This window comes from Cavia porcellus, unplaced genomic scaffold, assembly GCF_034190915.1.
Source record: "Cavia porcellus strain 051 isolate PalLab524CR breed Dunkin Hartley unplaced genomic scaffold, mCavPor4.1 scaffold_28, whole genome shotgun sequence".
Taxonomy (NCBI): domain Eukaryota; kingdom Metazoa; phylum Chordata; class Mammalia; order Rodentia; family Caviidae; genus Cavia; species Cavia porcellus.
This window is the reverse complement of record NW_026947511.1, coordinates 29069263-29095130: the sequence shown is the minus strand read 5'-3', so window position 1 is coordinate 29095130 and position 25868 is coordinate 29069263. Positions and strand designations below refer to the sequence as shown.

The 25868-nt window shown below is 43.0% G+C and overlaps 1 protein-coding gene across 5 annotated transcripts in view; it reads right to left on the bottom strand.

Annotated features, from left to right (window-relative positions):
- Window positions 1–1584: 1584 nt before the first annotated feature.
- The window catches only part of Sgpl1 (sphingosine-1-phosphate lyase 1), a 41687-nt gene continuing 17403 nt past the window's right edge, over window positions 1585–25868 (bottom strand). For all 5 annotated transcript variants that reach the window (XM_063238622.1, XM_063238624.1, XM_063238621.1 and 2 more), the window contains exons 4-15: window positions 22297–22364; window positions 19345–19492; window positions 16920–16996; window positions 15066–15194; window positions 11076–11164; window positions 9424–9529; window positions 8664–8762; window positions 7878–8027; window positions 6187–6425; window positions 5640–5786; window positions 4615–4735; window positions 1585–4071 (exon numbers count right to left, since the gene is read on the bottom strand). In XM_063238622.1, coding sequence (XP_063094692.1) covers window positions 3931–4071; window positions 4615–4735; window positions 5640–5786; window positions 6187–6425; window positions 7878–8027; window positions 8664–8762; window positions 9424–9529; window positions 11076–11164; window positions 15066–15194; window positions 16920–16996; window positions 19345–19492; window positions 22297–22364 — 1514 coding nt within the window. In that variant the 3' untranslated portion in view covers window positions 1585–3930. The remainder of the gene's footprint in view (window positions 4072–4614; window positions 4736–5639; window positions 5787–6186; window positions 6426–7877; window positions 8028–8663; window positions 8763–9423; window positions 9530–11075; window positions 11165–15065; window positions 15195–16919; window positions 16997–19344; window positions 19493–22296; window positions 22365–25868) is intronic.

Genomic DNA, 25868 nt, shown 5'->3' with positions numbered 1-25868 from the left:
CTCCTCTCGGCTGTCAACCAGCAGCTCCAGGACAGAAGCATCCTCCGATGTGCTCTGCTCCACCCGGTGTGCATACTCCACCCAGTGTGCATGCCACACACACCAGCTCACATGTGCCCAAGCCAGAGAGGAAGCCTGTCTCCCAGCAGCTCCCACCAATGACGTTAGCCTGAAGTCCTCCCTGGGCCCAGGTGATCCACAATGGCATGCTCACGTGGAGCAGGCATCTTGCAAGGCCACAACCAGCCAGCTGGGCCGAGGTGCTCCTTTAAGGAGCAACTTAAAAAAGAGGCAGAGGTTGATGGTTGGGTAATAAATATAGTCAAGAGGGTTGGCAGGAGCCCATTCTGGCCCATTAACACTTCACTGATGGCAGCTTCTCTCCAGAACTTAACATCAAGTCCAAGACCCAGACAGTGCTCTTACCTGCTCCACTTCTAACTAAAGTGTTCGAAGTATGCTTTGACTTAAAAACCGAGGATTAGTGCAGAAGACACCAGACATGGAGCTAAGGACCATGCCATGCTGCCTTTTTGCCTCTGCTGCTTATCATGGGTCAAGGGCTGAAAAATTCAGCTCTGGCATTTGTATGACACTTTTGTGTGGTTCAAAGACATGGGTGACACTTTTCAAAAATAAATAACTTTATTCTAAAATTAATCCAAATAACTGCAATTATTGGGGAGGATATTAGGCAGAGAAGAAATTATGACAGGGATTAAAGCCTAAGTGGAAGTAAGGCCATTAAGGCTTCAAATCAAGAAAAGGCTCTCCAAGCCCGACTTCTGCCCACCTGGGCTAGAGCTGGTCTCAGTCATTACTTCTGTCAAGCTGGGTCCAGCTGAACGCTGCTCACTGGTGCCAGGAAACCACAGCAAAGGGACTTACAGCACAAGGGCCAACACCAGCACCCGCAAGTGCTACCTGCCAGGTCAGCCCAGCCTCCCAGTGCAAGCACATGCTGGCCTCTCTTTCTCAGGGTGTGCAGGTGTTCAGGGTACCAGGCTGTCTGGCAGGAAACACAGCAAAAACATCATTCCTTGTCTGCTTTCTAGCAAACCCTGAAAGGGCTGAAAGCCCAAGTATAAAGCAGGTTGCCTGCATGAGAAGGATCATATCCTGACTAATTGTGTGGGGAGTCTCGGTTTTTTCACTCAGAATGAAACAAGATGCCCAGCAGTTACACATCTGAAGATCATCTGAGGAGCTCTACTTGGCCCCATCCAAATACTAAGCTTGAGGTCAGTGTCTTGTGCAGGCAAAGCCACGTGCCAGGCTGGCTAGAAACCACCCAGATGGCTTAATCCATCAGTAAGTTGTAAGCAAAAGATGGCAGAAAATATAAGAAAGGACCTTTTTTTCCTGGAGAACTAAGGTCTTGCATTCCAGTCTGCCTCAAAACAGTCATGACTACTCCTGGTATAGAGAGAGACTGTTGAGCTATCTGTGTGCTTGGAGATCAGCGGGCCTGCAGATGGCTTGAGTCCCTTGGCCCTGGCATCAATGGTCAGGCATAATGCTTTCCCCAGCAGGGGGCAATCTCTCGTCAGCAGCCCAAGTAAACAAATACAACCATCCAGTGAGTACAGTTTAGGATATTTAATTATTTAATTGCTTTTTAAGAGATTATTGCTGCAGTTAGGAAAGGAACATGCAGACAGGCAGAGGGAGGTTAGAGAAAAGACTTAAAAGAGGCAAGTACCATTTTCCAAGTATAAAATGGGGTGCAGAGGCCAATCTCACATCTGCTAGCAACATGATACTACTAAGACATCCTACCTGCCACAGAACAGGTATTCTGTGCTTTCACACACAAATACACACAAAAATGAAAAGCCTACAAAAGCGTTAAATCAAACCAAGACTCTTAATTAGAAATTAAAATGGCTGTAATAGGTATCTTTCAAAACGCCATCAGCCCCTGGCACTAATTCGGTTACAGCACAGAGGAAGTAAGCAGCTTAGGGTCTGATCCCAGAGAGACTGTGAGGCATGGCCTTCTATTTTAGCAGCCAGCAGCCGTAATAGTACCTGCTGGTAGCTCTGGGTCTTTAGGCCTCCTCCAAAATGATGAATTGGAGACCAGGGTAACTTTTTCACAGCTTAGATGGCAGCTTCTCTCAAGGAGGTACCTACCAGCCCAGCAACTGAAGGAAGCATACGATTCCTATGTCCTAAAGGTCTTCGCCTTACCCTGACATACCCAACAGCCCACCATTCTTGAACCCCACAATATATTGCAAACAGGAGGGATGCACATATGCATGCATGGACCACACAAGCTCTGCAAAGACACGGCCCTGGGGGAAAGTCTGGTGGCTGTGGTGCCCTCAGCCAGCATTCCCCAGTGAGGGGGGCAGATGACAGCATCTGCAGAAGAACCTGCATATTCAGGAGTCCCTGAGAAGGTGAAGGGAGCCAAGTCCCTCCTCACTTGCTCTAAATTCTCTCCAATCTGCACAGAAATCTCAAAGTCTGGTCTACTTCCCTGGGGCCAGAACAAGAAGAGCCCACTGTTAAGAGAAAGGCACATGGTATGTCGCTAGAGCAGGACAGTGACTCAGCCTAGATCAGGGGCCCCCAGACATGAAGAAGAGAGTAGCAAGTGGGTACAGAATTTTTTCCTGTCCCTGCACCACCCTGAGCAGCTGGTCTTATGAAAGACTCCTAGGCCCAGGGCCACAATGTCTGCTCGCCACCATACTATCCAATTCCCAAATGTATACCTAATCCTACACTGCTCCCTTTTAGCAAGGGCTGAGGGGTACCCAGTGCCTGAGGATAAACTGCCAAAGTACCTTTGGAAGCTGGGCACAGGGAAATGGGCAGGAAGAGCACACGAATGGAGGAAACATGTTCCCTGCACTCTCCTCATACCCACTTAGGGTAAGTGAAGGCCACTTGCGGAGGTGCTCTGAGCTCTCCTTCAGTGAGCACACTCTCATCACATGGCTGAAGGCAATGGGAAGCAGAGGACTGCCACCAAATCTGGCAACACATAATTGAAACTGGGTGTTCACCTATGATGGCATGCAGGAAGTACAGAAAAGGGTCTGGTGTCTGTTCATCTTAGGTCCAGGAGAGGGCTAGGTGTGCTCTGGCCGCTGTCCAAGTCAAGGAGGCAGGACCACAGCCAGAAAGTCCTTGATCCTCTGATAACCATGTTCTCATCCTATTCTACAGAAAACAAGGTAATGGGAGCATCACTTCAAATAAGCATCTCCAAAAACAGAGGCGACTGTTTATCAAATGGGCCTGCAAGTAGTGGAGCACTATAAACGCTGCCATGGCTACTCGAGCAGCCATGCTTCCCCACACACAGGGTACGTTATGGTCAACCTGTACCCTGCAAAAACAGAGCAAGCTGCAGTGGAAGTGATTCTACCAGAGACATCTGACCTACTCTAAGCACAGGGCTGAGAAAGCCTGTCACCTAAGGTGCTCCAAACACTCACCTGGGAAACACTGTTACATAAATGCCTCCCACCTGGCTAGCTAAAGCCTCTGCCTGGGTAACAGACCCTCTGTGATTGCATAGCTTCCCTCCAGGTCAGAGCCACCACACAATGATTAGGGGGGGGGGGGGGACTAGAGAAGTTAAAGAAAGAAATGGTTAAAACAATTCCTACTACTACATTTCTAACCAGAATAGGTTCGTTATACAGTAAAATCCTTCCAGGTCTTCTTTTTTTTGTACCGGGGATCGAACCTAGAGCTTGCCAAGCTAAATCCCCAGCCCCAAGGTCTTCAAATTTAAAATCACAAAAAGTAACAAAAGGAGGAACAAGAATCCTGAGGCTCAAGTTGTCTTATGGCCTATCTTTGTGCTCTATGGAGCAAGATAAGATGTCAAAGTTGTGAGTGACCTGTTCCACACCCAGAGGAACCTTCTGAAGGCCAGGATCCTCAGGAACCAGTAAAGGCCCATGCTCAGCGGGGTTTCGGAGAACCATTCATCTGGTTGCCCTGGGTTATAGCATCCGTGCTGTACAAGCTGTCCAAGAAGACCGAGGAGATTTCTGCCACCAGGTTCCTGTCAATGATTGCCTGGGACATGCCATAGATGGCACCCTACAAAACCAATCAAGGATGAATTAGTGACAAGTACAGAAACAAGGGTAAAGCTGTGATTATGATCCCCTTTTCCCCATCCTAGCTTTCAAAGCACAACACCCCCTGTCCACTTCCCTTCTAGGTCTCATTCCATTAGAAAAACAGCTGGCAGTGGCACAGTTTTCACAGGTACTTTCCAGTCTCCCCTTCTATATAAAGGAACTAGTTTATAAAATTTGCTGGGGAAAAAATGCAAAAAAAAAAAAAACATGTTTACAGTCTATGTCAAAAATTTCTTTTCAAAGGGACATTGCCACCTATGTTTGTACAGCAGTTTCAAATTCACAAGGTGCTTTATATACAGTAGATCTCATCTGACATGCTCATCAAACCTAGGAATGGGCGAGGCAGGGGTCACTGGCAACAATAAACTAACAAGAAGGAGGTTCACAGGCAATAATGGGCTCAGCCAAGAATAGCCTCCAACTGTCTGATTCTTTCAAACTCCCACATCAATACCTAAATTTCCAAGGGGGGGAAATAATCTCCAAGTGTCTTTACCATTCCTGTGACCTTTGCTTTAGCATTCTTCATGATTTGGGTGACAGATTCCCGGATGTCCTTTAAGAACTGGATTGCTACTCGCTTCCGTGTATGTACTAACGTGATGCAGATATGAATACTATGGAAGAAGAAAGGGAGATGAAGCTTGAAAATGGAAAAAGTGTTTTAAAATAAAGCAGTCCTCAATTTACTGGCTGTCTTTTCAGATTATTTCTACTGTTCCAGTTCTTGGAATTGGGGATCTCCAATACTGTACTTGGGTTTGCTAAGCAGAGCTGGTATCAGGGCTTCTCAGCATGACCCGGAACCATCTAAGAATAAGCACAGCTGGGTTTTTGTCCCACCCCTTATAACTGCCAATCACAACTGCTTTAACCATATGAGCACCAATAGGATGCTTTTTATCTTAGATGATGAGTCCTCATGTGGACAGGACTATACGGCTGGAGCCTTGAAGGAAGGGAAGAAACAAACTCAGCTTCTGATGGAATATAGAAGATTGTGAAGAGGCAAAGGGGAAGTCCACATGGGGCTAGCAATGGCAGCAACCTATGAAAAGGTAATCTGTTGTATAAAAGACGCTGAACTGACCCACTGTGCTGGAGAGGAACATTTAAAGGCACCTTAGAAGACTAAAAAACCCAGTAGGAAGTCTGACTCCTCAGGCACCTTCTTGAGGGTTTTGAGTTAAATATTACCCAGGTAATAAGTACCTTATACAAGCAATTTGAAGGCTGTGTAGGAGATGGACTAGAGGGTTACAGAAGCTAAAGAATAGGGAAGAAACCTTATAAATAAGCACTTGTATCAGGAGGCTGGCACCTCATTCTGCCACAGGTGAAAGCTAAACGTCTAACTATTTACATCTAATTATTCCAGATGGCAAGAGACAAATCCCACAAATACTGCTGCTACTGAAGAGCCGGGTTCTACCAGGTAGATTCTTTGTATCGGGTTTGCTTGCTCCCCAAGTTTTTCAAAAGCCATGGACACAGGGAAGAGAGGAGGTCCTTCAAGCATACCTGGGTGGGAACTGCAGCTGGTTCAAGGTCCACCCCTTAGCAGTCATCAAGTTAGACAGCCGGTAGATGTCAAAATCATGGGAGCCCAGAGAAATGACTGACAACTGAGGATCCCCCAAAACAAAGATGCCCTTGATATTTTCCAGTCTGAAAACAAACAGGAAATTCAGCCACATTATGTTCCGCTGCTCAGCATCTCTCTAATCATCTCAAGTCTTCCTTATAACCCTCTAGCCTTCTGAGGTTTTTAGTCTTCTCATCTTCCACACAAAGACTAGGCCGGGATCACAGTTCTTATGAAGATCAGAAACATGGACAGACATTAGAAATATCCCAAGGCCAAACCCCAACTCCTGAGTCCCATGCAGAGTAGGGACCTTCTCTTCCTGTCTGCACAACTCCTAAGCCACTGTCCTAAACCCTTCGTCTCTCAGGAGATAGCAAATGGGCAGGGTTATGAGTGTGCAGCCAGGCAGCTGCCTTGAAAGGCTGACTGGTGGAAAAAGGAAGAGACAAAGCGGAAAGAACCCCCGTCTTCCATACATACTCAGATCTGAGGAAGCGAGCAGTTTTGATGATCTGTTTGGTAGCTTCAACATAGCCATTCTCACCGAAGTGCATCATGGTGGCCCAACAAGCTGCAATGATGCCACCAGGCCGTGAGCCTGCAATGCTTGGGGAAGCATAGATGCCACCTGGCCAATCTGTGCTAATGAAGAACTGGTACTTCCTGTATTTCTTGTCACTATACAACAAAACTGATGAGCCTTTGGGGGCATAGCCATACTAGGAGAGAAACAGACAGGTGAGAATGAGACTGGGCCTGGAGGCCCTGGCCCAGAGCACACCACTGACATATTAGATCTTGGTAATGTTTCCCACTCACACCAAGGGCTCAGATTAGCTCATGAGCAGAAGGAACTTAAGGGACAGAGTTCAGGTTCTCTGTCATAGTAAGAAGGTAGAGAACAGCATTGTGCTCAGTGAGTGATTTCCTTCCTCTCTCATCCAACAGGAAACAGTCCTTATTTAAAATCTTTCTCTGGGGTTGGTAAGCCAGGGTACAAACAAAGATAATTTCTACTGGAAGCCTGGTAAGAGTGAAATCCAAGCCACCTGGAGCAACTAAACATCAGTCTGATCCCTTCCCATCTTTCTGCTCAATGTTACACATCTTTTTAAGAATACAGTGGTGCTCAGAATCCAAAAACACTTCAATTCAGCTTGAACATGTACTGTGCAATTGGTTTCCTCACAGAAAATGGGCTCTCCTAATTAACTCTAACTGAAGCTAACACGGAACTACAATTTCATTCCTAACCCACACAGAGATGGATGATTAACAGAAAAGGACATAGGAGCTGTCTGGATGGTAAGGCAAAACAGAGTCTGAATAAAAATTTATTGCAGATCATTTAGAGTTTAAAAAACAAGTCTTTAGCTTAAAAGGAATTTTGAAAATACAATCAAACAAAGTGCACACAGCCAAGCATGGTAGTACATGCCTATAATCCTAACACTCTGTGAGGTTGAGGCGAGAGGGTCACAAGCTCAAGCCCAATCTAAGCAACTCAGCGAGCTCTTGCCACAAAATGAAAAACAGGCTGCGGATACAGGTCAATGCAAGGGACCTGCATTCAATGCCCAGTATCCCCAAAATAAAACAAGGCACACATTCCTGAGATTTCTAGTACTACTTCTTCATATGGATGTATTTTCAGAAGAGTTCCCGTCTGACCTACACTTCAGTCTGCTGAGGGTGGCGGACACAGACATTTCAGTCACTGGAGGCCTGAGTACAGGGGCTTCTTTTCCCAAAGGACTCCTCTACCAACACATTTCTGACACTCAGGCCAGGCCCCCAGAGCACAGAAGCAGTGGTATTAAGAGCTGCTCTCTTCAAATTCCAAGATCAACCTTCACCTTCTCCCCGGCCACCTCCAACAAGCTCAGGCTTTAGAAGACTTTGTCGTAAAGAGCCTAGGCTGGCAGACCCCAGGTAAATGCTATCGGCATGATGGAGATTTCCACAGCCAATGAGACAAAGTTAACAGCCACCTTTTCATTACTGCTTTTCACTTTTATTATATATTGCATCATCTGAATAGCTGATGAGGCGGGAGAAAAAAGCCAGATTTAATTTGACACTTTGAGTGAAAGGTGATGATTTAGCCAACTTATTTTTTGTGGGCAACAGTTAAAATAACGGTCAGCATTCTGTCTCCTCAATTAGCTTACCTTATGAGTGTCGGCCGAAATGCTGGTCACACCTTCGACCCGGAAATCAAAAGGTTTTGCCAGTGGGTACCCTGCTTTCTCCATAAAGACGATGAGGAAACCCCCCAGACAAGCATCTATATGCAAAGGTATTTTGTATTTGATGGCCAGCTAGTTTCCAAAAACAAAAAACAAAACAGAATTTCATTTAACAGCCCTATAGTAAAAACTTGGCAGGACATGGGTGGAAATGCTTGCTATCACCACAAAGCTATTCTGTACTGTATCTCCCATGTGTTAAAAACTGGCTATTTTTGACATTCCTAAGAAAGTTTATCCATCCGCTGTATTTAGTCTTGAAAATAATCCATCTATATTGTGATATCTAGTTTATTTAAATGTACATGACCTCAAATTCCCTGCACCATCAAGTAAGATTTCTCTCAGGCAGCGATGGTGGAGGGGAAGGTCCTGCACATCCCTGCAAAGGGTGGAGGGGAGATGCTATGGAGGCCCCTGCGGATGACCGTTCCTAAATGCACAGTTCTTCCTAATCTGAACTGAAAAGTGAATACCATTTCAGAATATCTAGTTAAAAGACAAGCCTTGGGTTCATGTTATCTGAAGTAGAAGCTAGTGACTTTCAAAGGCTCTAAACAGAGCTGCAGGGCTCAGTCCTGGACTGATGAGAGCTATTCATCACTGCTACGATAATCCGAAACTGCTTCTACTTGCCAAGTACTACACCATTAGATTCTATTTTAAGGTCTCATTCTGACGGCCCCAGTGACCCAATTCTCTCATCACCTTGGCCACTTCTGGGATGGGGTCCATCACACCATGAGCAAACTGTGGCGCAGAGCAGACGAGCATAGCGGTGTTCCTGGAGATGGCTCTTCTCATTGCCTAGGGATTTCAGTTCAAAAGAAAAAACGAGAACCTAGCTCAGTTATTCTCTTCTGCTGCCTGAGAGTACTCGGGGCCACTAACGTAAGAGTCCTGGGTCCACTAGTGCCACCTTTGTCACAGCAGCCTAGGAGCCTGCCTCCCACCAGTGGGCAGGGCACAGATACCCCAGCCAGGCTCGAAACCGAGAGCGCCAGGTAAGAACCACTGTGTGTGGGGGACGGTACTGCGCTAAGTGGCACAGGAGCCAAGTGAAGGCCCAGTCCACTAGCACCGAGACTCTCAAGGGAAGGGCTCAGCCTCCTTTGTGAAATGCAACGATGTTTACAGGTTTGACAACCTAGATAGACTATCTGAAAGCTCAAATGTGATTCTGAAATTATGAAGTAAGTTCTGCAGAAATGTGAGGCATAAAAACCATGAATGCATTAATTCAGGCAATCAAAACCACAGATGAGTCTTGGAGCAAGTTCACTGATGCTCATTTGATAAATGGGAGAGGAAGTGATGGTACTGAAAGTAAAAAACAGGTCTTTAACATCCTAAGTCAGGAGCCACATGATCTGACTGCTAAATTCTGCGAGGGTGGAGGGCACCCACGTGTGACCGAAAAGGAGTCAACATGATGCACACTCCACCTCTCCGCCTCCAGAGGACCTACCCGCACATCAACCTCCATCATCTTGTTCATAGGGATCCGAACCATCTTCATCCCAAAATAACTGGCTGCTTTGTCAAATGCAGCATGGGCACTTACGGGAGCCACTCTAGATGATGGGGAAGAGGAGAAGAGTGAACTCAGACCAAAACTGGACTCAAGAAAGTATAAAGCTGCCAGCTAATCTAAACCTTCAGGAGTAAACTTCTGATTATTTTTCCTCAAGTTAATGTTTTACATCATTTTCTTTTCAGACCATAAACAAAAAGAGGCCAGCTAACATCCTGTAGAAACTTTTTCCCTGCTACTTAGGAAATCGTTCTGGCAACAGGAACAAGAACCCAAAAGTAATTCAGTATGAAGGCTCCAAAGCATAAACAAGGCCTGACAGGATAAGGTCCAGGGACAGAGGAATGGATCACAGCAGCAAAAGTTTCCTGACACAATACACATTCTCAGAGGAACGTGTGCTGCTTGGCAGGGACATGAATGCAGCAGCCAGGCATCAGGTCAATGGGCCCTCGAACTCTGAAGATCATAATTCTATGAAACTAAAATCCCTATTTTTCCTACACACTTGGAAATAGTACTTCAAATAGTGTGGAAAGAGGAAACCCAGTCACAGGCACATACTTGCCTTCAGGCTTCCCTTATTTATTCCACCGTTTTCACTACTCTGCTCTTTTTAAGAGAAAAAAAAAATCTCCATAAAGTTCCCAACATCAAACATTCACATAGGAGGCAAGAATGGTAGAATGAGTTCTTCTTCTTTTTTTTTTTACCGGTACCAGTGATCTAACTCATGACCATGCGCTTGCAAGGCAGGCGCTTATGCCGCTGAGCTAAATCCCCAGCCCCAGAATGATTTCTTCTTATAAACTAAAGTATGAATTACAGCCTGAGCCATGAGCAATTAAAAAAAGAAAAAACCTTAGTCACTGACTGCTATAGAAAAAAATTAACCCAGTAGTATAAGCACACTGTACAGGAGACAGTCATTCAATCATGAAAATTATGCCCATAGGTAGCAACAATCTCAAATCTCTGAGACTTTTAAAACCTTCCTTCCTTGAAACAGGCCTCAGACTGAAATACTCCCAGGAAACACTCCAATGCAGTATATATTTAAGAAATGCACAGTATTAAAGATAACTACGATTTTCCTTAGGCTCCAGATAACTTACAGTATTTTTTTTTAAAATCACAAGCCAAGAATCATGGTGCACACCTGTAATCCCAGCAGTCGGGAGGCTGTGGCAGAACTGCTTCAAGTTCAAGGCCACATTGGGCTACAGAGTGAGTTCAAGGCCAGCTGTACTACAAAGCAAGACCCTGTCTCAAAAAACCAAAAAAAGAAAAATCACAGAATATAAAGATATAGTCCTCTAACTCTGTCACTTTTGGAAAGAAAAGCTCATCCCTACTTGTAGTATACACACATATAAACTTGCAGGATTGGAAATGATCCATGAGGATAACTGGCTTATCCATTTAGAATCCTGCCAAAGTAAAAGGTTAAGAAGGGTAGAAGGATCAGGGCAGGGGTAAAGAGAACAGCAACTGCTGAGGAAGAGAAGCAGGGAACATTATTAGGCCCAGTTCCACATACAGTACCCCAAACGGGCAATCTCACAGTGGGAAACCGTCATACACACATTTCTGGAGTTTTGATCCCCTTCTCTAATGCCAGGTCCCGATAAGCTTTGCAGGCCATCAGTATGCTTTCTGTCCCCCCTGAGGTCATCTAAAATAAAGAAGAGATGCCATTCACAGTGGTGAGTTAGGGACAGATATCAGCATGTACTGCCTACAGTGATCTTGACAAGGTTTGACACAGAGAAATGAGGACTCGGATGTATGCTGCAGGGCAGATACCGCTCTGTCTTCTAGAGGAAAACTTGGGTTTGTTGCTAAGTCCAGACTTAGTTCAGAAGAATAATGAAAACTAAAGAAGAAAGAACAGGGCATCAGCACTGTCTGGACAGACGTGCACTGACTCAGATCCAATCTGTTGATAATCCACATACATTTCTGTACTCATCAATTTTCACTTAGGATATGGCATTTTATACCACTCAAAAATAGCAGGGTTCCTGACTTTTCCTTCAGCGCAGGGGCACGCTCAGTTACTAAGCTACATCCCCAGGCCAGAACAGATTTTGTTTTAAAAGTTTAGTGCATGTTCAAAGAACGTGAAATTGTGAAGTTACAATTCTAATAAATTGTGTAAAACATTAGGTTTCAGAGAGACATTCAGACTTTCCAGAGTGAACTTGTGGTTTTGACAAGTTTAAAAGCCAGAAAAAAGAAGTTTCTACTTAGAAGCTGGTTACCTTACTTATCTGTAAGCAAAACAAAACCATGACCAAAATAAGCTGCCATAGTCACCTGACTATATTTTGATAACATCTGAGAATGAGTTAATACCAAAGCAAGCAAAAGGCTATCAACACTGAGTTAACAGGGCAACCTTTTAAATTTACCATTTCCAAAGATTCAAATAATATTAGGTTTTTCTTTTCAAAGGTGAGAAAAATAAATACCTAAGCAATTCCTTAGTGTCATCTATTAATATTTGATGACACAAAGTAAAACATGTTATGTTTTGCTACTTAATGAAGCATAAAGTGAGATGGAATGAAAGACAGTGGTTATTAAACTTTCCTCATATCCAAATACAGGACAAAAATATCGCTGGTTATAAAATCACAGGGGTCAGGAGTTATATGGAAGATTACTCAGAAGAGTTAAGTTTTGACTCAGCAAGTTGTCTATCTTCATCCACAAAATAACTTGTTTGTAGATATCTGCATTTTAAGTTGGGGAAGACAAACTGCCACAGCTGAGGTCAGCTCTACAAATCAGCATGGCCTGTGGTCTAGCATGAGACGTGTCACATGGTGCGCCAGCCAGCTAGGAAGAAAGGCCCCGAAGGAAACCACAAAGCGTCTCCAGCTCAGCAATCTCTTACTAAGGCCCAGGAATGATGTAAGCAAAAGTATTTCCAAAGTCCTGGTCACTTGCTTCATGTGCCCTATTCTCTACTTGCAGGCCAACAACTAATCAAATCAACCTCATTAGTTTTATACTGGGCAAATACCATTGTACTTTTGACTATAAAAGCAGGAATACCTAAATTTCACTGCTAATTTGAAATTTTGAACCCTAAATTCTGTGTTTAAAAATGCTGTAACTCTTCTACTTCTTTCCACCTCTTATGCCCAAAGAAAAACAGAAATTGTGAAGAAAATGGCATTTTCAGTTAACTACTTATCATATTACTTGAGTTTGTCCAACATATATATGTAGCACATATGTATTTCAGAAAATAAGAACTTTTCGTTCAAATCTTTTTGTACCTACTGGCATTTGCACAAGCCAAGAATACTCCACATGAGAACTAGTATCTTTTGGGACATTGTTGCCTCTCATCCACTGTAACTGAGGCAAATGAAATTAGTAATAGGAAAGATTAAGGTTAAAAAACAAAGAATGAGCAAAGAAAGACCCTTTGTCAGGAATAACCTAGTCTTCTTGCATCCTACCTCTGAATGCTGAACTCTGTCTTCACCAAAAGTAGTTTCAGAGATTGAAACTGAAACAGATCCAAATGGAGGAGAAATGGAGAGGAGACAGGAAAAACGGGAGAGGAAGATTCAAATAATACCACAGCTAGTTAGTCCTCTTATGGAAGTCTAAATGTTGAAAGAGACTAGGAATCAGACTCTAACCGTTCCAGATCCCTGCCACAGCCATTAAGAAAGTCACAATGGCAGAGATATGATTGAATTATGGCAACTCAAAAGCCTCTAGGGTTGGGTTTCCATATTAAGATGGAAGAGAGAAACTCCTTCAAAGAGTTCCTTTCCATTAATAGCCAAGAGAATGAATACAAATGAAACAAACAAAGATGCAAAACCTGTAACAACAACCATCAGATAAAAAGTTAATCTAATGTGATAAACTTCAAATATTGGAATCAAGTAACGGAAAGAGAAGGGGGGACAGAGAGGTGAGGAGAGGAGAAGGAGATAAAGGGGAAAGGGGACAATAGGACAAGAAGCAAAGGGGAAGGAAGGAAGGAAAGAAGGAAGGAAGGAAGGAAAGAAGGACGGACAAGGAGGGATGCAGGAAGGGAGAGGGGTGAGCAAGCCAAGCGCAGTGATGCACACCTGTACTCTCAGCTACCTGGAAGGCTGAGGCATAAGATAAGGATTTCAAGTTCAAGGAGAGCCTAGGCAACTTAGCAAGATTATGTTTCAATAAATGGAAGGAAGGAAGGAGGGAGGGAGAGAAGGAAAGAAGGAAGGGAGAGAAGAAGGAAGGAAGGTGGGCGGGGAACAGGCTGGGAATGTAGCTCAGTGGTAAGACGAGCTGCCTAGCACACACAAGGCCCTGAATTCAATCCCTAACACTGAAGAGAAATGAAAGGAAAGCCACGTCGGAGGGAAAGACAAGAAAAGAGGGAAGGAAAGAAGAGAAAAAAAAGAACAAACAGGAGAAAAAACAAAGAATAATGTACACAAGTAACAGAAGCACAGTAAGACAGTTCCTGACTGACTCTGGAAATACTGGGGAATCAGAAAAATCCTGAGAATTCTCATTAACAGGCCCCAGAAATCTTCAGAAAAGCACACATAAGGGCTTTCTCGATCTTCCTCTTTTGGAGTGGAGGACATGGCTGCTGAGGAAAATCAGCAGAACAGGAAGAGAGCACATCCGAGCTGTCCGTTTGAGTGAAAATTCAGGAATGCAGGATGAACTGAAGTTCAAAATGCATTGTTCTATTTGAACAGAGAGAAAACTTTACCCTCAGAAGAACAGACTTAGAAATTCTAGCACAGCCACAATGAAGCCTTCGCTACATCCTGCCTCTAATCAAACGGTGGCAGACAAGCAGTCACGCACTGTGTGTCAGAACAAATAGACCGTTTAGAAACAGGCACCCCAGGATGGGTCCAGATAAAGAAAGCAGTAACTGTGCAAAAAACTGAAGAGTGGGAAAGCGGGTATGTGCAATATTCAGAACAAAAGCCCAACTGAGAACAACACAAGCTAAAGAACAGAAGACAATTCCTCAAAACTGTTTCTCCATTCTAGAAAATTGTAAGATTTCCAAGGAAACAATTCAAACACGAAACAATGAGTCAATAGAATAAGATTCAGACCTGAAAGTATAAAGTAGTGGATGGTGCCAAAGTAGAACTAATAAACACACCAGGAACAGCATGGAACAAAAAACCACTGCTGAGAATAAAACACTGACTTAAAGGTAAGTTTAAGTTTTTAAATCCCACTCAATCTACATCTTTCTACAACAGTCATATAATTACAGTACTGAGGACTGATTCCAGAAAGCACTGAGGTTCATCCACAGCCACTTCTGAGACAGGTTCTCATTAAGTTCCTCAAAATGGGCTCATATTTGAGACCCTCCTGCTTCAGTCTCCAGAGAAGCTGGCTTTAGAGACAGGCATGAGCTACCTTTATTTTTTTAATATATAAAAACTGGGGATTGAATTCAAGCCTTGTGTATGTTAGGGAAGCACTCAGCCACTAAGCTATATCCCCAATCCGTAATACATAAACCCTTCCATTTTGAGCTTGAAAAGTAAAATTATTTGATGCTATCTGCATATACTTACACATCCACAAGAATCTGGTCCTCCATTGAACAAGGAACAAGCCATCCTCACAATTTCTGCCTCTAATTTACGTACTCCTGGGAAAATATCTGGATGTAGTGGGTTACTCCACACAAAGGTTGCATAAGCCTGTGAAGAAACACAAGAGGATGTGAGATTAAGATTACTGCTGCAGTGCACAGAACAAAGACTCAGGCACTAAATATAAATTTCAAGATACTAAGCCCAAAGGCTGGAAAGACATATATTCTTCCCCTTCAAGAAAATCAAAATATAGTGGATGAGTTAGACATGCAAATAAATTATTTTACAAGTGATAAGGGAAGAAGTGTAAATATAGTTAAAAGCAGACACCAACAGATCTTATTCAAAGTCGTAGCTTTGCCTATTGCTTTTAGCTGTGTATATCAAATAACTCTCTGACGCTCAGTTTCCCTGTATGCAAAGAGGGATAATCGTGCAACCTATCTTACAGAGTTCTAGAAGCAAGCAACATACTGCATTCAAAACACTGATGAAGGTGCCTGGCATAAAGCTGCTACTGTTATTGAGGGCAAGACTAGGTTTCTGTGCACAGCACTGAGACCCCGAGGAAGGCAGAGCGCAATGTGCTGACGGCTCTTCAAAGGGTCTGCTAAGTGAAACGCCGAGAGAGGAACAGGAATTCATCACAAGGAACACGAGCAGTGAGGACAGGAAGGCAGCAAGACTGAACGTGGCATTCAGTACAGAAAGACAGGAGCTAAGTGTTCACGTGGGACGGTACCAGGAGAGGTTACACAAGTGGGCACTGACTCAGGGTGGGACTCACATTCCCTGACACGTCACAACTTGCGCTTTACTCCACAGAAACGAGGAACTATTAAAAAGACTTTAAACACAGAAGTAACTTACAACACAGTAAGGTGTGCACAGTTCATAGTTAACTATCAAACACAAAGCCCTTACAGATCATTAGTACAACCCCAAATTTACATGATGAACTGGACTTCAAAAATAAATTTGATTAGGGCTGGGATAATCAAAGTGATAAAACACTTGCCTAGCATGTGTAATACACTGGGTTCAATCCTCAACATCACACACACATACACACACACACACACACACACACACACACACACACACACATACACAATTTCATTTGATCAGAAATGGAGGAGGCCACAGACCATTCTAAAGTCAACAAAGACTGAGAATGATCTCTCAGGTCATATGATCTGAAGAAATTATTACTGTATCTATCTTGTTCCTTCTTACCAAACAGAATTGGTCCGTTAAAAATCTCAACTGTTACCGTAGCCATTTTGGATTTGCCAGTATCTTGTTTTGAAGTCCTATACTGCAGTCATTGTTTTGCTTTTATTCATTCTATTTTGTTCGGTTTTGCCTCATTTCACTACATCTCAAGGTATAGGCAGCTATTTTCAAGACAACAAGAGGCATATGGTAACCACTGTTGATTTCCTATTATCTTGTTTTGAAATCCTGTGTCTCACTGTTTTGTTTTGATTGGCTTTATTCTGTTTTATTTTGCTTGGTTTTATTCTCTTTAAAATAAAAATTAAAAAATAAACAAAAAATGAAAAATAAAAATCTCAAATGACAGAGTACCTTTCCTAGTAATATGCCTTCTCCACGAAGCCTCTGTAAAGCCTAGAAGAGTAACATTTGACCAGAAGTGTCTCTGACAAGATTAACCTGAATTCACGTTAGGATGAAGAGAGCCTGTGTGAAGTTCTAAGGTTTTATGCAACACTATCCTTAAGTAAGCTGCTGTGAGGACACAAGGAAGAAGCGAAGTCGAGCACACGGGGAGAGCGCCCGCACGCTCCCTTCAGGCCCTGCGTTCACCTGCACGAGCAGCTCGGTGAGCTTCTCCTCCCCGTTGTACACGGCTCCGGAGGCCTTCCCTTCCTGCCAGACGCCATCTGCAGAGAAAGGCAAGGACTCAGTCATCAGGGAAGGCAGGTGCATTCTAACATGGAGGGGACATGAAGAATCCCTCTGGGAACGAAAGAAAAGAAGCTGAGTGGAAGCCCAGTGTAGTGCTTATATTTAATCAATACAAATCTGCTGCCACAAAATAAAACAGACTGTCAGTTAGCGTCCATGCCAGTGTGAAAAGGCACTGACCACACGGAGGTGCAGCACGGTCAGTAATAATGATGTCCGTGTCCTCGGCACTCTTCTCCCAGCAGAAAACTACCCTCTGCCTGCACTTACTTTGTGTTCTCTGTTGGCTTTAACATGACCTTTTCCTTCTTTCCCTTTCCATCCAGTCGCAGGAAGTGTGGCAACTGCTGTGAGCAGGGTTGACAGAGAGGAGCAAGCGGAAAGTGTGGAATTCCAGTACACCACCATCAGAGCTGCAGGCCACGGCACAGGCCGTGATGAAGGATGAGTCGCACACACCCCCGTCTCAGGCCCTGCCTTCTGCCAAGCCTGGAGCCCACACGGAAGTAGCCCCAGGGACCGTAGGACATGTCAGAGCTCAGGCACAGTCAGCCCTGAGACTAAAGTGAGAAGGCTGCTGACCGGAACACAGGGTCGGACTTGGCACATGCCGGCCCGGTGTGTCTACCCACACACTCTACGTTATAGCAACATAGCTGTTTACGTGGGTGTCCTGGCTCTTTTTGCTGCAGCATGGTTGTGCCCTACTGAAGATGGGCAGTGAGAAAGCTATCACAGAAGCATAGGAACTGGAAATGCAGACACGGTAGTCACAGGCCCCAAAGCAAAAATCTCCTTCAGTTTAGCAAGACACCAGAGACTGAGCAGCTGATACACAGCCACCCCTCACTCTCACAGCCCTCTGCAGCAAAAGCCATCTCTGGCTTGCTACCAGTGCGACTTCACTCTTTCTTCAACACTATTCGTTAGAAATGTTATTGTCAAAATGCAATGTGGCATCTATCCTGGACTGGATATTAGAATAGAAAAGAGAAGATGAGTGCAAGGAACATAGAAAGTCCCTACAGCATCTCTGCTACTTCTCTATAAATCTAAAATTTTGTCAAACTAAAAAGCTTATTTTTAAAAAAGTATTTCCTATATGATTTTAATATAAAAGTCATATATATGTTTACATTAATAGCAGCAATAGTTAACATTTATTGAATACTAGGTACTGTGCAACATATGCCAGATACTAAATATTTCCATGTGTGATTTCAACTGATTTGTGTGTGTGTGTGTGTGTGTGTGTGTGTGTGTGTGTGTGTGGTTTTGGGGATGCAACCCAGGGCAGGGCTCATGAATGGAGGGCAAGAACTCTACCACTGAGCCATATCCCCAGCCCCCCGATGATTTCATTTAATCTTTTAATCAGCCTTTTAGGGAAACAGAAATTGCAGGGATAGAGAAAATGGGGCATACAGAAAGTAAGTAACTCTTTTTAGCAAAACCAGGATATAAAACCAGTCCATGGGTTATACTCTTAAACATTAAGTTATCTGGCGTTTTTGATCTTTCCCATGGGTGCTCACACATATGTCTGTATATGCTCACACAAAACACTGCTAACATTCTGAGCTAGAAGATGGGCATGGTGCCACACACTTATAATCCCAGCACTCAGAGGCTGAGGCAGGAATATCACCATTAAGGCCAGCCTGGAGTACATGATGAGACCCTGTCTCAAAAACAAAACAAATGAAAAAAAACCTCTGAAATAGATACAGGTATCTATAGTGTATCTCTAGATATAGATCTAAACAGATCTGTCTATCTGTATCTACCTAGAAATGTATCATCTGTGCTCCTCTTTTAATAGTGGCATGCTAGTGACTTTTTTGACAGAGATTTCAAATTTCATAAACCTGTATTTCATTTCTATTTAGGTTCTTTTTAAAAATACAAATTATCTATTTTATTCATATTTACCAAAGGAAATGGAACCAAGTTCCACTCTCTCAAATCTGGTTGCTTTACAAATGATGAGGCAGGCATGGTGGTGCACACCCATAACCGCAGCACTCAGTGGACTGAGGCAGGGTGATCGCCACAAGTTTGAGAGCAGCCAAGGCTACACAGTAGTTCAAGGGCAGCCTGAACTACATAATGAGACAATATCTAAAATAAATAAATGAGTATATGAATGAATGCATGATGAATCTAAATTTTTCAAATATGAAATTCAGACCTTCAAACAGGGAGTGGGCCCTCCTGAACACACAGGAACCAGAGATAAGTTTTTCCTACCCTAAGAAATTACTGAAGGATGACAAAAGCCACCACACAGAGGCGTGGGTACCGCCTACCCCGAGCATCTTACCGATGGTGCTGTACTCCTTGAGTCTCTCCAGGACTGCCGTCGTGCTCAAACCCTGGGCTGGCAGAGCTTTCACATAGTCTTTACCCACTTTCAGGAACTGCAAATGCTTCCTAAGGTCTTCTTTGATCTCTGAACATTTGCTCTGAATCTTCAAGCGTATGAAAACAGATAAAAGGATACAATTCAGAACGTGGAAAAGCCAGTCATGACTTTTCCATCTGACCATCTGCCCAACCCCAGGCATTACACACAGGCTAGTGAACTGGGACAGTATTCCTTAAAGAGATGTGATACCAACTGTTCAGCAACAACCGCTGAGAACTGAAAAAAGCCAACTTTTAGGGGCTGGCAATGTAGCTCAGTGGTACAGTGCTTGCCTAAGAAATGCAAGGGCCTAGATTTGAACTGTGGAAAAGAAGTCAACTTCCTAACAGTCAAATTGCCCTGATTTTCCTCACATCCCTTTCCTCTCCCGACTTTACCTGGTTTGTATTTGCTGAAGTGAACACTAATCTGAGGGCAGTATCTGGACTTCATTCTAGCCTTGGCAGCAGCTATAGCATGCACATATAAGCAACAAAGGCAGAGCCATGAAGCCAGCCACAGTGCAGTAAAGGGGATCTCGGTCATTATGCAAGTGACAAGAACTCTGACCGACATGCACAGTGCACACTGGGAACCTGGAGGTCCCAGACAAGCTCCTGTGTACAAACACATAACATGAAGGGCTGCCAAAATGACTGCATTGATTCTCCTGCTGTCAACAGTTTGTACTGTCTGACGCTGAAATGCCAGGAGGAACTAAGGTCCTTTTTGCTACCTGTAATTTATCGCCTATGGTTCTTTCACCCTTAGAACCACAGCTTGGGAGCCACTCACTGTCATTCATTCACTCACGCAGTTAGCAAATATTTGCTGAACAAGGACTGGCCGGGGATACACAGTGAACAGAAGGAACTGAGGCAGTGGACACACAGTGGGAAAACCTGCTGATCTCATGACACTGTTTTAGCAAGACAGACAGAAAACAGAAGTCAGGAAAGCAAAAGTTGAGGGTAGGAGGGGGAAGACTCATGAGTGCAGCAGAGTACGGAGGAGACAGGACAGCAGGAGTTACTACTGATGATAAAGTACCCAGGCGCTAAGTCTGAGGACAAAGGCTATGTACATGACAAAAAGCTAGGACTCCAGCAATGCCTTTGTTCAAATTTGATGCCCAAGATGTCACTCTGAACTCTGTTTTCTCAGCCTACTCCTGGATGACTGAAGTACTGGAGGGTCTGGAATGTGCCCAACCACAAAGAAACCACAGGGACAGCCACTCCTTTGAAGCATGCCTGCAGCAGCCTGCCACGCCAGCCCGAGCCAGCAGCGAAGTTCACACTATTTGGCAATGTGGAATCACACTATAAAGTGGAAATATTTGTAAAGCTGTAAACAAAAAATTATACCGAGTCCAAAGCAACCATGTAAACTGGAGCAAACTATGTGCATTTCCATGCATAGACTACACCGTTTTTTAAAAAAGAAAACAACCAAAAAAATTCACAATGAGAGGAATATTAGACAGCTTGGCAAGTACCTTCTCACCTGTAATTCTTACCTTGCAGCCTCTATCACATTACTCAATTTAAATTTCTTCAAAATATGTATTTTAAAATGAAATTTTATATATGTATTTTTTCCTGTCTTTCCTAAAATGCTGCTTAAGTTCCACCATATGCTGTTTACCACTCAGCCTCACCACCCAGAAAGTGCCTGACGCTTGAGTAAGTACTCAATAAACGTGGTAGTAATGAACACATGAGAGAACTTTTCTAAGCTTCAGAATTCACTTCTGAAAAATAAAAGGCCATCTCTGAGCTTCTTTCAATTCTGTTACAAATTTACAAGTGGGTTTTGGAACTCTAGCATTTATTTGTCCCCAAAATCTTGACATGGAAAGACAAAGGGAGAGGGATATGAACAGAAAACAGGCAAATGACACAAAGGGGAGCCCGACTGTCTTTATGCTATCAGCCTGCCACTGTATGGCTTCTTCTCTCACCCCAGGACGCGAAGGCCAAATGTGAAAGAAAATGTGAAGGCGAGTTAAGCAGGAAAAGAATCAAAGAAGGCCGAGGGCAGGACAGGGTGCTGGGAGAGGTGACAGCATCCAGCCTCGTCGGGCTTCCTCAGAGCTTGCAGGGGGCCTGCCCTGTTTATCTCTGCAAGAAAGACCAGGAGGAGGGCACAGGGGATAGCTTATCTGGCGCTGGTGAGAGCAAAGAGGAAACAGTGAAGGCAGCAGCACACAGGTGCAAAGAGCAAGGGAACAGCCTTTTATCTCCTTAAGCTTCTAACCTGGGGTCAGTAAACTGTAGTGAGGGTCAAATCCACTCGGTGTCTTTGGGAATGAGGTTTCCCTGGAATACACACGGGCTCATTTCTTACAACTGTCCTCTTCTTGCTAGAACAAGAAGTATGGCCTGTAAAGCTTACAATGTTTCCTGTCTACCCTTTTACAGAAAGTTGGCTAATCTAACTTAACCCTAGAAAAAGTTACATTTAGAACAGCCAAATACTGTTCTAAAGAATGGTAACACTTCAGTCAAGTTTTCTAATTTCAAATTACTCTACTTTAACAGGTCTCTCCTCACGTGTTGAAGAAATGGTTCATTCAAGGTTCCTCCAGCCTTGCTTGGCCCACTTTAACATCGTGAGCAGATAAATTTCCGCTGCAAAGCTGGCCTGTGCATGGTACGATGTTTCAGACACCCTGGCCTCTACCCACTAGATGCCAGCAGAACTGCACTAGGGTCACAGCAACCCAGACTGTCTCCAAACACTGCCAAATGTCCCCTGGAAGCAGAAGACAAGATCAGCCGCTCCTTTTCAAACAGTAATAGCAAATAAGAAGACAGAGTTATGATTCTAAAGAGGGGAAGAAAGACCTACATAGCAACCACTCACCTTCTTACCAATAAAGGGCATCTTCCTTACAAGCTTAAAAAACTTCTTTTTAAACCTTGACCATAAGCCTACAAGAAACAAAGGTTCCATTACTCCAATGTAGTTCTATGGATATGACCTACTTGCAAGTCAACAGATTATTCACTGTATCTCACAACTTTACTTTCCTTCTCACTGCAAAGATTGCTTAGTTTACCTGGTAAAAACCTTTTAGTTTTCTGAGTGAGTAGTATCTTTACATAGTCCAGAATTTATTTTAAAAATACTCATACACAGTAACTTCACTCTTTCTTTCTTTAATCTCATGGGCCTTAACCTGCTCCCGGGTTAAACACACCTAGTTTCCAGCATATTCTTCTAGTCTCTTTCATAATCTTTATGTATACACAAATAACCATAAAGATATATTCTCATTTCTCTTCATTTTGATACAAAAGATAATAGTCTAACTCTATATTAGCCCTTGTTTTTCTACTTAGAAATCTTACCTTAGAAGATCAGTGTTTTCCCCTTCATTTTACTAGCTACAGATTATGTCATTGTTTAGAAGTACCACAACTGAATAATTTACCCCTTACTGGTAAATTACAGGCTGTCTGTAATATTTGCTCTTATAATCTATGTTAAGAAAACTTCGTAACATGCACTATACTGCATTCACACTAGTGTATCTACAAACAAATGTGCAACAGCAGAACTGCTGCATCAAATGACACGTGTATTCCAGAAACGTTGTCACAGTTTCCAGATGCCCAATGCTTCTCTGCTTGGTCTCTGAAGAAAGGAACAACCCAAGGTTTTTTCAGGATCTATGCTCTTATCTCCAATCCAACACATATTGTCTTAGTTACTTTTCTCTTGCTGCTGAGACAAAATACCCAATACCCAAAATTAAAGGAGGAAAAATTCAGTTAGCTCAGTTTGGGGGGTTTAGTCCATAACTGGCAGGCTCCAAGGCAGGGTGACACAACTGAGGAGGAACAGCTTATGGTGGGCAGAAGGTAGCAAAACAAGCAATGGATGTCTTACATTTTATGCAGGCTACCTAGGGCAGGTAACCCTCACATTCTTAAACCAAGTGCCCCTGATCCTAGCACTGCACCATGAATCAGTCCCAGCACCACACACTCTAGAGCCAGTCACCTCTGAAAAATCCCCACCTAAGACCACATGAGGCTTTGGGAGTCATCGAGACACAAACCTTAACACAAATCCTAGCAACATTTTCTGGACCTAAGAAGACCCTGAAAATCGTGGACACCAGAATCCATTCTGAAAGGCAGTATGGAGAATGGAGAATTGTGTTTGACAGGAATCAGTTATAATCACTATGAAGTCAATTAAAATAAACACACAAATAAAAGTATAAATAAAATTTGTGTAATATAAATAGTTTATATCTTATGTAATATAAATAAGATTTATAATGATAAGCTATAAATACACGGTATCTAACTAGACTGTTTAGTGCACTCACATTCAATAAATCTCAACTGACCCTGACAACAGTATTTTGAGATTGGTCTAGAAGGCTTTGTACAGCACCTGAGTGACGTAAAAGGCAACTGACAGTCAAGGAAAACTTGCTTAAGGCCACAGATCAGATCAGTGACAGCGGGATTTAACTAAAGTCTTTCTGTTTTAGTCCGCAACTCTATGCTGCTTCAAATGCATGATAGGAATGTTGTTAACCCACATGAGTTTCTAAGACTATAGACCCAGCTTTGATCCCAGGCATGAACGGAGTATGAACCTATACTGTTTTCTAAGACAATCTGGGTAATTCCATCTTCCCTCTCCACTCCATAACCACAGGAATTTAAAAAATGAATTTGCTCATCTAAAACAGAAATGCCTGCCTAAAAACAACTGTCTCCTTGCGATTTATAAATTCTGTTTTTGACTAGGTGGATCAGGTATTTCCATGCTCATTTGACTATGGGGAAACAGGATGCTTAAGGGTGCTGCCCAAGAGGTCCTGTGAGAAATGGAGAGGGGATTATTTCACCTCACATTAAGCTGATTTCTGGTGATAAACAACGGACAAGCCCAAGTTAAATTCAATAATGAAGCATTAAGGCATAGCTTTTGAGTTGATAATCACAGAGGGAACCTGCCCAGGATCTTGCTGTTACAGTTCTTAGGTACTTTCTACTCTTTGTTCCAGAATTACTTAATGCTCTAATTTAACATGAGTCCAATTTCAGGAGCTTCTACAATATACTTTATACAAAGGCAGTTCATAGCATATTCCTAACATGAGCAAGGAACTAATAAAATAGCAACCCTATCAAAATTACCCCTTATCTTTGGAGGAAAGACATAATCTGTATCTGAAATTCAATTTGCAAATTACAAAACAAAAACTGTGTCTTCTGTGTCAACTACATTAAATTGTCAATATTCAACAATTTTAGACCTCTAACAGTTACAGTTTTTATGGTGCAACCTGATTTAGATTAGACCTAGATATAGATGCATTTGAAAGCAAGATTTTAATTTTGTTCTTATGGTTTATGTATATTGACTAAATTTCTCATAGGGAACATGTACTGATTTTTTAAATTTTATTTATTTATTTATTTTTGGTACCGAGGATCGAACTCACAACCTTGCTCTTGCCAGGCAGGCGCTTGTGCCGCTGAGCTAATCCCCCAGCCCCTACATGTACTGATTTTTGTAATGAAATACATACACAATGAAATGGCTTGGAGCTAACCACAAAGATCTTTAATATTTTGCTGCTAATATTTTCTCATGGAATGCGCAGAGCCAGCATATTCCTTTTTGAACAAGAAAGGCAGATAAGTACATATCAGAACCCAAGATGACAGTGCATCTGCTATCAGCTAAGCAAAATGCACAGCACAGTAAGCTGCAGAACTGAAAGTCAGTACCTAACCAGAAAAATGCGAAGTGTGCGAGGTAATACATATATTAACTAGCTCAATCTAACCATTCTGTGCTGCTCACATATTCCAAAACAGCATGTTAAACATGATAAATATATGCAATTTGACTTGTCACCTAAAATTAGTTTTATTTAAAGGAATTAAATATCTAACATTAATATTCATTATGGCAAACAAATACAAATTTCAAGCTCTCTAGATTTAATATGGTTTCATAAATGTAGTACTTTTAAAGGGAAATTACATTGTTTCCGCTTCCACAGTGAAGTGCCTGCACCCTGTTTGCACTCCTCATGAAGTCAGTCACTGTTTTCAGACAGGATCGACCTACGTCACTAAGCTGCCCAGGTGCAGCTCGAATTTATGACTCTCTTGTCTCAGCCTCCCTGAGTGCTGCGATGCCTGGCTGATGTTATCTATCTATTTATCTATCTATCTCACTTACTGCAGTAAAAAGGAAGAAACCCAGGAACACTGCTATGCTGCTATTCCCTAGGGTTCTCTGGATAGCGCAGAGGTGCTTCGCCCTGTAGAACGACGGGCTCTTTGCTCAATGAATGGCATACTTCTTGGGAAAGCAGTGTGCTACGCAGATGACACATGTACAACTATAACCCAGTCACTGAGCAGATGCAGCAAAATGGTCAATCCAATCTGTTA